This window comes from Spermophilus citellus (genome assembly GCF_964194105.1).
Source record: "Spermophilus citellus genome assembly, chromosome: 6".
NCBI lineage: Eukaryota > Metazoa > Chordata > Mammalia > Rodentia > Sciuridae > Spermophilus > Spermophilus citellus.
Window position 1 is genome coordinate 28,632,666 of NC_138187.1, and position 12,423 is coordinate 28,645,088.

At 55.5% G+C, this 12,423-nt stretch overlaps 1 protein-coding gene across 3 annotated transcripts in view; it reads left to right on the top strand.

The window, feature by feature from the left end:
* POR (cytochrome p450 oxidoreductase) overlaps positions 1 to 12,423 on the top strand; it is a 52,624-nt gene that overhangs the window by 25,136 nt on the left and 15,065 nt on the right. For all 3 annotated transcript variants that reach the window (XM_081297317.1, XM_081297316.1, XM_081297318.1), the window contains one exon: positions 4,312 to 4,500. In XM_081297317.1, the coding sequence (XP_081153443.1) occupies positions 4,325 to 4,500 (176 nt within the window). In that variant the 5' untranslated portion in view covers positions 4,312 to 4,324. The remainder of the gene's footprint in view (positions 1 to 4,311; positions 4,501 to 12,423) is intronic.

Below are 12,423 nucleotides of genomic sequence, written 5' to 3' on the forward strand. Positions count from 1 at the left end.
TGGAAGACGGTCATCAGTCATGACAACCAGAATTTTTCTATCAAAACATTTCATACTGGGGGAGTGGGGATGTGGCTTAGTGGTAAAGCACTTGCCTAATCCTATGAGGTCCTGCATTCAATCCCCAGCACTGCAAAAAATAAAAATAAAAAATTTCACACCATGGAGGTGGTTCTCAAACTGGCGCCCCCTGGGCACCAGAGCAAACTTGGAGGTATCCAGTTTTCCAGTACAGTGGGTCTGCCCTGTGGGCCTCCCCGTGCAGTAGCAGCTGGGTGGGGCTGTGGGTCAGCGCAGGATCATGCTGTCATCCTGTCATGACTGAACGTCTGGCCGGCTCTTCAGTAGTGGTGTGGACCTCACTGCCGCCCACTTCCCTTGGCTTAGGGGTTGCCATGGAAACTGCTGATACCTGCGGCTCATGACCAAGGGAGTCCTGCAGGTGGGCACGGTAGAGCCTAGTGTGGCTCCTACACCTCCATGTCTCACGTTCCTGGTTCACGGGGATCCCTGTTCTGTGTGTCCTAATGTGTTCCTTGTTCCCTTCATTCGGCACTTCCTGAGCCGCAGGTTCTGTGCAGGAAGAGCGGGTGCTGGGGATGGCCAGTGCAGCCGAGCTCTGCAGAGTGAGTCACAGCCAGCGCAAGGTCAGCGCGAGGCCAGGGTACTGGGGGGCGTTGGTGCTTTAGTGGGAGAATGTGGCATGCGTGACCTGACCTGAGAGTGTGTTCGTGGCCTCGGCTCCCTGGCACATTGGCCGCATGTGTGCTTAGTGATAGGTACGGGGTTGAGGACACTCCTCTAGCTTGCTTGCCTTCCTGCCAGTGCCTCCTGCCTTCCCTGTGCCAGGCAGGATGCGAGATGCCCCTCTTCCTTCAGGAAGCTCTTGCGGCAGGGAGAGACGGTATCCAGACACATCGCCTGGGTTGACCGGCAGTGGACACAGCCCTCTGCTGGAAGCTGGGGCTCCTAGTTTGCAGCTTAGGGAAGTGCTGACCCCCTGGGAGCCTCCCATTCCCCATCTGTCTCCAGGGCCTTGCCACCTCCTGTGGCTCTTATCTGTGCAGAGTTGTTCAGGGCCTCGGCTGCTGGGAAAGTTCTGTATTCCCTGGAGACTCTGAGCAGCACTGGCGGGGGCCTTGGGACTCCAGCTCCAGCCTTGGCAGCTGCAGGGAGTCAGTCTGTGGACAGTGGGCAGCGCCTGTCACTCTCCCCTGGGTTGCTCACAATTTCCTCAGTAGGGTGAGAATCTGTGCTCCCAACTCTGGGCTCAAGGGGCAGCTGCAGAGCAGAAGTGTCGGAGGGACCCTAGCCTTTGTTTGGGAGTCATTTGCTCAACAAGTTGACCTTGGGTGCTCACTGAATGCCATTCTGCAAACATAGCAAAGTCCCTGCCTCTGTGGACCTGATGCCCCAGTCAGGAGATAGCCAGGCTGGGAACGCACAGTGGTGGGCAGGGTGGGGGTCCTGAGGGCTGTTTCAAAGGCTGTAGGCAGGCATTGTCTCTGAGGTGGCCGCCCGAACAGAGGCCTGAAGGGTGTCAGAGCAGACCCTGTGGACAGCGAGAGGAAGGGTTTGGGCTACTTCCACTTACCAGAGGCCCTGAGGTGGAAGGGGCAGTTGGCTTTTGAGGAAGGGGGAGTGTGGGGGGTGGGAGTGGCCTAAAGGTGAGCGCAGATGGGCTTTGTAGCCACGGAACGAGTTAGATTTCTTTTTTTCCTAAATTAACCCGGGGCGCTTACATTTAGCCACATCCCCAATTCTTTATATTTTTTATTTTGAGACAGGGTCTCGCTAAGTGATTGAGGCTGGTCTTGAAGTTGCTATCCTCCTGCCTTAGCCTCCTGAGTTTCTGGGATTATAGGCAGCAGGAATTTCGATTTTTACTAGGCATGATGAGAAGCCCTTTGAAGTTGCCTGTCGGTGAGATGGTGTGATTAATTCATATGAATTAATCAGTTGTACTAGGGATCGAATGCTGGGGTGGTCTACCTCTTGTTGTTTCATTTTGAAACAGGGTCTCACTAAGATGATGAGGCTGGCCTCAAACTTGTGATCTTCCTGCCTCAGCCTCCTGAGTCTCTGGGATGACAGGTGTGTGCCACGGGGCCTGTCTTTCTGACTTCCTCTTTGAAGGATGCCTCTGGCTGCTGTGTGGGGAGTGGCCTGGGTAATTATGGGGGTGTAGGTGTGCCGTCATCCTTACTCCCCAGCACCTCCTCAACTTAGAGACCGCCTGCAGACTGCGCTTCCTCTCTGGGTCCTGCAGTCAGTGTGCTCCTGTGGGGAGACAGTGGGTCGGCTCTGAGGGTGCTTGTCTCTGCTCTTGAAAAATAAGTGGCCTGGGCCACGGGGGAGTTGGAAGGCAGCAGCAGCACGGAGGGAGCTGGCCCTTACTCGCTGCTGCCTTTTGGGGGATGCCAGCTGGGGGCTTTCTTGTGCCAGCCTCTGGTCAGGCTCTGAATGTCTGGTGCTTCCTGATCGTTTGGTCCTGAGGCCTCTCAGTCTGGCTTTTTAAAGTTTGACAGAAGGCTCGTGGGCTTAACTGAGCAGCAGACAGGGCTGCTAGACAGACTCGACTAGCACTGAGTAAGTATCAGCTGTTTATGATGCTAAGATATAAACAGGATGCTCTGGGGATGCTCTGAGTTAAATTTGTCCCTGTACGTCAGACATCACCAAGGATAAGGCTGATTGAGCGCTTGCCCAGCATGCATGAGGCTCTGGGTTCCATCCCCAGCACTGCACAGAAAGCAAAAGGGTACGTTGGAATGGACTGCAGCCAGGGGGGGCACCTCTGTTGATGAGAGGCAAGGACCTGGGCCGGGAGCTAGTTCCTGACAGGCGAGGAGGGCAGAGCCCATGCCCAGAACCCTCCGTGCTCTCGTGGCTCGGCCGCCTATGGTTTCCTGCAGGCCAGGGCTGCTGTGGCGTGAGGGTGGAAGCCAGCTCCGTCGCCTGCGCTGCTGAGGTACGGCCCAGGCATTTCAGATTGAGTTGTGGCGAAGCAGCCACGTGGCCATGGGCGATGGCAGAATGGAAGGACACAGATTCCAGAGCTGCGACCCCTAACTGGAAGGGACAGACGCGGCTGCCGAGGGGTGGGACATCTCATGCTGGCCTGGGTTGACTCCTTCAGATCCAGCTACCTGCCAACTGTCTGTGCATCTGTCTGGAGCTAGGTTGGTGAGTTGAGGGTCCCCGAGACCACCTCAGATTCAGCTGAGGTCATCCAACTCACCAGGACTCGCAGAACTCAGAAGCCCTCTGCTCAGGATTGAGGTTTATTACAGCAGAAGGTTGAGACTAAAGTCACCAAGGAAGGGCACGGAGGGTGGTGTCAGGAGAAGGCAGGCCTGGGTTTCCAGTTGGCTTCTCCCAGTGGGGTCACAGGGGACAGCACTTGGTTCTCCTGGTGCAGTGTGTGACAGCATGTTCGATGGGCTGTGGGCCCAAGTTCACGAGGGGAGAAGGTGTACTCATGCAGCATTCCCTTTCTCACTTTCAGCACAGAAAATAAATCACATGAGCTACTGGAATAAAGTAGGCTTGTGTTAGTGACGCAGGTGTCCCGCCTGTCTGAGGGGCGAGGCAGGTGAGGTGTACCAGACACACCTCTGACTCACCAGTCCTCTCAGTTCACAATGGTCTTCTTAGGACAGGGTCGTCTGCATTGCCAGCCAGGGCTGCTCCCAGAGCCTAGGAGCCCAGGGTGTTGCTGGGAGTCAGTCCTGTGAACACATAGGACCCACACCCGGAAGCTTAGGAGTGTCCAGCACTTAAGAGTCAGACTGATGCAGTGACTTTAAGTCTCCAGGCGAGCAGGGCCAGGGACCAGCGTGAACTGAGTGTAAGGCCAGGGTCCTGGGCACGCAGAGATGCTGTCAACAGGCAGGAGGTTCTGGGCCTCGGTTATTTCCCAGAAGTCCTTCAAGGGCCAGTGGTGAAGGCCTGCATGCGGAGTTTGGGGCGCTCAGCAGCTGGAGAGGCATTACCATGAAGTGGCCACTTTTTCTTTTGGGTGAAACCAGCCTCAGGGCTGTGTCCTTGTGTGGTTAGAGGATGCTGGTGGCTCTGGGAGTCTGTGGCTTCTGTCCTGTGTGCAGCGGGCCCAGTTGCGGTCCCAGCCTTAGCCTGAACTCAGGCAGAGGGTCCATGCTGCAGCCTTCATGGAGCCTTGCTGAGCAGCCCCCTGTGCCATGGGTGTGAGTCCAGGCCAAGGCCCAGGCCACGGCAGCCAGGTGGGCACTTGGGGGGCCTCAGGCGCACCTGCTCCTCTCTGCTGATGTCACCCTTTCTCTCTCCTGACAGTTTTGTGATCAACATGGGGGACTCCGCTGACACCGTCACCGCTGCGCCTGAGGCCATGGCCGCAGAAGTGTCTCTCTTCAGTGTGACGGACATGATTCTGTTTTCTCTCATCGTGGGTCTGCTTACCTACTGGTTCCTCTTCAGAAAGAAAAAGGAAGAAGTCCCCGAGTTCAACAAAATTTCAACAACGTAAGTGACGCCACTCAGCGTCCCCTTTCTCACTCCTGCTTCCTGGCATTCTCCAGCGCCTCTCAACCTCCAAAGCATCACCCTGCACTTGGGGCCCAGGCTGGCTCAGCCTCCTCCCGAGTATTTGGGGCCCTAGGCCCACACTGTTCGCTCCGACAGATTTCCCTTTTTAATGACGGAGGCAGGCTTAAGCCTAGAGGCCGGGGAGTGACAGTGTCAAGCCAACTTGACAAATGTGGTTTTGTTTATATTTTATTGTTTTTTTTTTTTTTTAACCCTCAACAAAACAACTTTTCCAGAATAAGTAAAAAATGGATTAGTTGAAGAAAAATAGTAAGGAGATGATAGGACAGTGTGTAGACGTGAGCAGGGTGGTGCGGGGAGTGCTGCCTGCACTGGCCTCCAGGGCTGCTTTCCGCAGGCCACACTGGAGCAGCCCTGACTTCCGGGCGCTGCAGCATCGTCTTGCATGTCCCCCTGGCTGTGTTGAACCCAGTCCCAGCCTCTGAGGCCTGAGCCGGGTTTGAGTGGGGAGCTGACAGGCCAGGTCTGTGCTGAGCACACCCAGGGACACAGCCTTGCCTGGGTCCCCGGGTTTGGCAAGGGGCAGGTCTCAGTGCAGCATCTCAAGGTCCCTTGGCTGACCTGCCCAGGGTGGGCAGGATGAGGTGTGCGGGCCGGTGAGGTGTGTGTGTGGGGGGTGAGGTGTGTGGGCAGGGTGAGGTGTGCAGGCCCATCCAGGGCTAGGTCCCTCTTTCAATTCAGGCAGTAGCTGTTTTCTTTTGATGGTGCTGGGGTGGGACCCAGGGCCCCATGCAGGCTGGGCACGTGCTCCGCCAATGCGCTACGCTGCACCCCATCCCGGGGTGCAGGCTTCCTGCCCAGACAAGTTAGGCATGGACCACTGCAGATGTGTCTGTAGATCAACTCTGCTGCCACTGATGGGGCGTTTGCTTTACGTTTGTAAAACGGTCTTCCCTTCCTCAGTGATTCACTAAGCAGATCAGTATCTACTGAGGCCCTGCCCACGGTGTCCCAGACCCTCACGAGGTTCGTGGCTGCAGCCATGAAATGAAGTAGGCCAGTCCTGTCCTGTCAAGCTTATGCTGTCCTGCTGAGCAAACTCTGGGCAAGACGCTCACCCTATTCAGCTTCCGTTTCCTCACCACTGAGTGCGGCCTGTAACCCTGCTCCTGACATGCCCAGGGCTGGGTATCTGGGGAGCTGGCAGACCCAGGCCTAGAGACCAGATTCTGGGAGGGCCTAGAAGAAAGGAATCCCTTCTGGGTAAGGGATAAGGATCACATCCTGCAGGATGGTGGCATGGCACCCAGAGGCTGTGAGGACACTGTCAGCAGAGGTCAGAGGCATAAAGGGCAGATGGGCTGGAATCCAGCCTCTCCAGCTGGGGTTGGGTCAGGATGCAGTCCTGATGTGGGAAAGAGACAGTGTTTGTGGTGAGAAAGTGTGGGTGTCCTTGGGACAGGGGGACCAGTGTCCAGGCCCCAGCTTCCCACCTGGCCCTCATTCCATTGTCCATAGCTGGAGAGACATGCTGCTGCGTTCTAAGGATGGGGCTGCCTGACTCGGTCCCCAGTATCACCTCCCTGGGCGCTCTTGGTATGTGATTGCTTCTCTCTGTTGGATGCTGACTCTGTGTTTCCCTGCTCTGGTGAGATTCTCGCCCTGTGCTGTCCTGCAGGTTCTCATCCCTCCTTGTGTCGGGGACCTGCCAGGGAGTCATTTATGGTCCCAGGTCAAGTTCTGGGCCCTAATGGTGGGCCACTAAGGTTCAAATCCAGACTGTATCATGGTAGCCATGTGACCTTGCCCAGGTGACTTGGTCTTTCTCAGTCTGTGTCTTCGCATGCTGTAATCTGGGGTCATGTGCCTTAGGGTTATGAAAATCAAGTGGGCAAGTGCCTCCTCGAGCCCTTGGCCTGGTTCCTGGCCTGTGGTACACTCTCAGTTTTCATCCCTATTAGTATCACCCCCAACCTTACGAGAGCATTCACGGAACACATCAGCACCCCATTTTACAAATGAGGAAACGAGGTGTTAGTGATGGAGGAGTTTCCCCTAGGGCACGTAACTTGGAAGGAGCAGATTTGGCCTTTGAACCAAGATCTGCAAACCCCACGGCCCCTTCCCTACTTCTGTGCTGTGCCACCTTCGGTCTCTGAAGCTACCCTTCATCTGCCTAGTTCAGAGACGAGAACACTGAGATCAGGAGGTCACTTAGCCGACGCCCTGGGCCTCCTACATCAGTGTCCCTGGCTACTTGCGCTTCCTTGAGCCACAGACACTTTTGCCCCAGCCCAGCCTGGGGACTGGTGGGGCTTCGTGCGGGGCATGTGTGTGGCCCTGGCCTGTGTCAGGAATTCTCCCTGGGATTTCTGGTGCTTCTGAAAAGGTTTTTTTTTAATTCCTTTGACACCTGGGAGGCTCTGTGTGACCATGTGAGACCTTTAGATTTGGATATTTAAAAACCAAACAAACGTGGAGTCTCAGCAGCAAGCACTTTTGAGGACATCGAGGAAGAGGACATGTCTCTCATCTCCCCTGTTGCCACATTGAGCCCTAGACTCTAGGGATTCAGGTGGAGCCTCTGGGTCTCCGGTGACTCTCCCCAGTGTGCTGGCCTCCTTGGCCCTCCCCACCTGCCTAGATGTGGCCTTTGGAACCTTAGGAGCCCAGATGCCCTCTCTGTTGCCACTGACCACTGTGGCTGAGGAAGGTCCACCTGTGAACCTCTGGAGCAGCATCCTGGAGCCAGGAGCACCTGCTCTCCTGTCCCAGGCCAGCACCACTTCAGGAGGCCACTTGGGGTTTGCCCTCAGTGGGCTGGGAGAGTAGCCTTTGCCCTTGACACTCCTCTTGGGCAGAGGTCCTGCCCTGAGTCATCCTGTGCAGCTGAGCAGCTGAGTGGAGCGCCGATGGCGTCACTCCCCTGCCTCTGGTCAAGAGAGAGAGGGCGAGGAAGCTGGGACTCATCTGGTCAGACAGACATGTACATCCTTTGTGTCAGAGCCTTGTGACAGGATGGTCCCTGACTTCCAGTGCTGTGGGAGGGCAGTTCCATGAGCAGATCATCTGGAGTATGCTGGGATCAGAGGTGCAGGGTCAGGTGACCCAGGCGGTGGGGATGGGTTTTTCTGTTTTGTTTTTTTGTGGTGCTGGGGGTTGAACCCAAGGCCTTGTGCATTCGAGGCAAGTGCTCTACCAGCTAAGCTATGTCCCAAGCCCTGGAGATGGATTTTGACTGTGGACAGGGAAGGCTCTGGAGAGGCGGCAATGTGGGAGCTGAGCCTTGGATAGGGAGTAGGGTTTCGGTACCTACAGTGTATCCTAGGCACAGTTGGGAGGCTCGGGGTGGCTCATCTGGAGGGGTTCATGGTCAGGATGGCAGGGGCTGGGAAGTGGGAGAAGGGCAGTTGGAGGGACACGTGGAGCTGACTGCAGAGGGCTGGGCCACTCCTGGGGTGAGGACAGAGTTCCATAGAACAGCAGAATGACCTGTGTGGTTTCAGTGACCAGCATAGTGGCCCGCTCATGCTGTAGGGAGGCAGGTCAGGAGCCATTCCAGGAAGTGGTCGCATGAGAGGCATTAAGGCCCAGGAGAGGGTCCCCGGGGGGGAAAGGACAGGGGTCTGGGTGCCGGTGGGCTGCTGGAGCTGGAAGGGCAGGCTGGGCAGGTTTGGGAAGAATGGGAAGATCTCAGCCCTGGGAGAGAGTGATGGATGGAGCCAGGGATGGAGCCAAACCCAGGTCAAGGAGAGACACCTTCTAAAGAGCAGAGAAGAAGGATGAGGGCTGTTGGCAGAGAAACAGTGGCATCAAATGAAGAAAACAGAAAGTCTGGGAGAGCTATAGGTGGCAGGCCCAGGCTCCTGTCTCCAGCATCCAGGCCAAGAGCGGCTCCCCTGGCACCTCAGAAGCCCCGCCAGCCACTGCCATCCACCCTGTGCAGCTGCGCACACAGGGCACGTTGGGTTCCCACATATTGGAGTTTCTGCTAGGTGTGTCCCCACCTGGAGCTCTCAGACGGTCCTCCCTGTGGCTCCCGTGTGGCTCCTGTCCAGCTGTTGGGAACTACCAGTCCTCCAGCGTGACTGTCCAGCTCCCTGGCCTTGGCCGCCACATGGAGCTCCGTGTACCACATCCTCGCTCACCCTTCTATTAGCATTAATTAGCCAATCTCAGGGGCCCGAGGAGGTAACCAGTGTTACTTTGCATTTGTGGTGTCCCCCTGTCTGAGTTTGTCACCGTTTGGACTCTCCTTTGGTGCGGTTTGGTTCCGGAGTCTTGACCGTTTTTCTGTTGGGTTCTTGGCCTTCTTGTCGAGTTGTCAGAGTTCCTCACTTTTTTCTTCTTTTTGGTGCTGGGGATGGAATCCAGGGCCTTGTGGGTGCCAGAAAGTGCTCCAGCACCGAGTTCCCCATGTTCTAGGTGCACATTCTTTGCCAGATGCGTGCACTGAGGTGTCTTCTCCCCACACTTCTTGCCCTGTTAGTCTCTTTGCAGCCTTTGGTGATCACAGGTTCTTATTCTTTTCCCCTTGACTTTCAGTGTGAGTTTTAGAGTCAGCTTATGAGTGCCCACCAAAATCCACAGAACTTTTTAAAAAAGCTGCTGAAATTAATTTGTCAGCCTTTTGGTGGCCCCTTAACCTTATGGTTAATGCTTATATATGGAGTGTAAAAAAGCTTACAGGGCTGGGGTAGAGGGAGTCCAGCCCGTGTGCGGCCCTGTTTGATCCCAGTACTGCAAGAGGAGGAGGAGTCTTATGTAGAAGCCATGAAATGTTCTTTGTGTTTTATTTTAGAAGAAGATTAGTTATGTTAGTTTTTTCTTTTTTTTTTTTTTTTTGCTTTTGTTTTTGCAGGGCTTGGGGTAGGACCCTGGTCTCAACACTAGGCAAGTGCTGGGCCCCAGCTTTTACACTCACTTGCGCGATCCAGCTGAGAGCTGTGTACCTAGAGGGGTGTGGCTCTGTGTACTGTCCCAGTACAGGATGGGGGCATGGCCCTTCTCTCCCCACTAGGTGTCAGCGTCACCCTCCACACAAAGCAGGTGGCTGTGGACGGGTGGGTTCTGGACTCCACTGTGTTCCCCTGATCTGCGGGCTGTCCTCTACCAGCCCCACACCTGCTGTTTTCTGTGATTTGTTCAGTGTCTTATCTTGAGCTCTGCTAGGCAAGTCTTCCTGCATCCTACCCTATTGGCTCCCCCCGCTATTGCTGCATAAATTTTAGAATCAATTTGTCAATGTCGACCAAAATCAAATTAAAAAACTGCTGGGATTTAGCCAGGATCAGATTGAAGGTATCAACTAATTCTCGGCAGTCAGTGTCTCTTTCAGGAGTCCAGGTTGATCCCGCCCCCAGCTCACTCTGAACTGTTTATAGTAGCAGTTAAAGGCTTGTAAAAGAGGACCAGCCGGGAGCACAGGTCCTGTAAGGGTCCTGGCTCTCATACCTGCTCCCTGCCCAGCCACAGGGCTCAGCTGGCTCCTCTGGAGAGAACCTGAGGACAAGCAGGGGTGTTGGTTCCCATAGCAGCCCCACGCCCACCCTGAGCCTGCCCTGTTGGAGCGCCCCTCTTAGAAGATGGGCATTTGTTCAGAGTGACATCCACTTCCTATCTGGGTCCCCAGCCTAGCACAGGGCCGCCTGCTGAAGTGGAGCTACCCAGGGAATGGCTGTAGAATTCACGATGCTAAACCTGTGCGTAAGTCTGCCTCCAGGGCAAGCCTGGCCTGCTGGCTGGGTTTGGTTACCCAGTATTGTTTATTAATTTTTAATTAGAACATTACAAAGTCTGGCACATAAAAACCAGAGGGAAAAATCATCAGAAGACCTGGCCACCTGGGCCCAGCCGCGGCCCTGTCTAGAAGGGCCTGCACTCTGGGGTCACACGTGCCTGTCCCTAGCCAGCCCAGGCTGCTGGGACCCTCTCTGTGGCCCTGGCCCTTAGATCCTCTGCAGGGCCCCCACCTCTATGCCCTCCCCTAGCACCAGAGGGTGCTTTAAAGAGAAATAATGCTTTTTATTTTGGAATATTTCCCAAAAATACCCAGATACGGAACCCAGGAGAACAAGCCCATGTGACCCCATCACCCAGTCTTACAGCTCCCCAGGCCTGTCTTGCGCACCCCCCCCAGATTAGTTTAAAGCAATCCCCAGAAATCATATTTTATCTGAAAATATTTTCCTCTAAAATTCAAGGACTCCCTTTTAAACAGTGCGGTCTGTCCTCTCACACCTAAAGGTCACAGTAATTTCTTCCATCATCTGATCCCCAGTGGCCTCCTGGCTGATTATTGTTTGGGTTTGGCTTTCTGATAGTTTTTTTTTTTTAAATTCAGAATCTAATCCAGACCTATGGACTGCAGCTGATTAGGGAGTCCTGTAAGTGTCTCTCTGTCTGGGGGGTTGGGTGTCCTAAGCTCTAATCTGTAGCTGGTAAAAATCCTCCCTTATAAGGTACAGTCTGACCTGAGGGTACTCGTCCCCCCAAGGCTTCCCCAGAGTCCTCTGGCAGTCAGTCCCCACCCAGCCTCTGACAACCATTGATCTCCTTCCTAAGTTCCTGTACTTGAGCCTCTTCCAGAATGTCACGTTCGCGGCACTCTGTGGCTTCAGCCTGTGTGGCAGCTTTTCCTAACACTGTGGCAGGTCCCCGCAGCCTCACGGGCCCCCTTCCTCGCAGCTCAGTTATTTCATAGTTTCCCACAGTCTGGGTTTTGCAGATGGCATCCCACTGGGGGTCATTTGAAAAGCCACAGAAGACCTCATCTCTCTGAGTGACCTTTATCTTGGGGCTTGCTCTTGACAGACAGCCCAGGAGAGCTGGGAATCAAGGGTGCAGGATCGTGTGCGTCTGCTGTTGTCTTTGAACCTGGCAGGTGGAGAGGGAGCTGGAGGTCTTGCCAGGGCAGCTCAGGGTCAGTCTTCTGTAGAGGTCGCTGCGCCTCGGCACATGGAAAGGGACGTGGGTGAGATCCACACAGAGACACGCTCCGGGGAGCCTGGATCTCTACCCCTGGGGAAGAAGCTGGAAAGGCACATCTGGCTCTTCTGCTGCCACCTGAGGGAGCATTCCCGGCCTTTCCTGGGTCCTGATGAGCTGGGGGCACTCCTGCTGGTAGCTGAACTTGCAGACACGCCTGTCTGGAAACAGCAAGCAGAGCAAGCAGAGGTGCCCTCCTGACCTCCTGGGAGTCCTCAGGGTACTTGGTGCTGCTGGTGGTCCCGTCTCTGTGTGTCAAGCACACGGCACAGGGACTGAGGCAGAGTGTCCTCAGGGCCACATGCAGTTGGTGGTGCAGAGTGACAAGTGCTCTAACAGCTTGGGTCGGTGGGGTCTCAGGGTACACCCGCTGGGCTGTCAGGATGAGGGGCTCCCAGAAGAAGGCTGGGAGACAGGAGGCAGCAGGGGAAGGGCAGGACCGGCAGGAATCCAGGACAAGTCCTGAGGGAGTCAGGTCAGCAGCCCTGGAGCAGGCGCTGGCCCCAGGCACCCCTCCCCTTGTGTCCTGCTCCTCAGTCTTGGCCTCTCCCACCTCCCTCCCCTGCTTTTGTTTTGGTACCAGGGATTGAGCCCAGGGGCCCTTAGCCACTGAGCCCCACCCCCAGCCCTTTTTATATTTTATTTAGAGATAGGGTCTTGCCTAGCCGCTGGGATTACAGGTGTGTACCACCATGCCTGGCTTCCCTTCCCTTGTATCTGACACCTGCCAAATGGGCCTCAGGTCTCTGGAGTGTCCGGGGACTGCTATGCAGCAGACCAGGCTACCTGGGCTGGTGGCCGGTTTCTTGGGCCGTGAGTCTTGTTCTCGTCTGTGTGCTTATCAATACATGCTGAAGGGACACGGCAGAGGCCCAGGAGCACCCTGAATGACAAGGCCTAGGGACCCAGGAA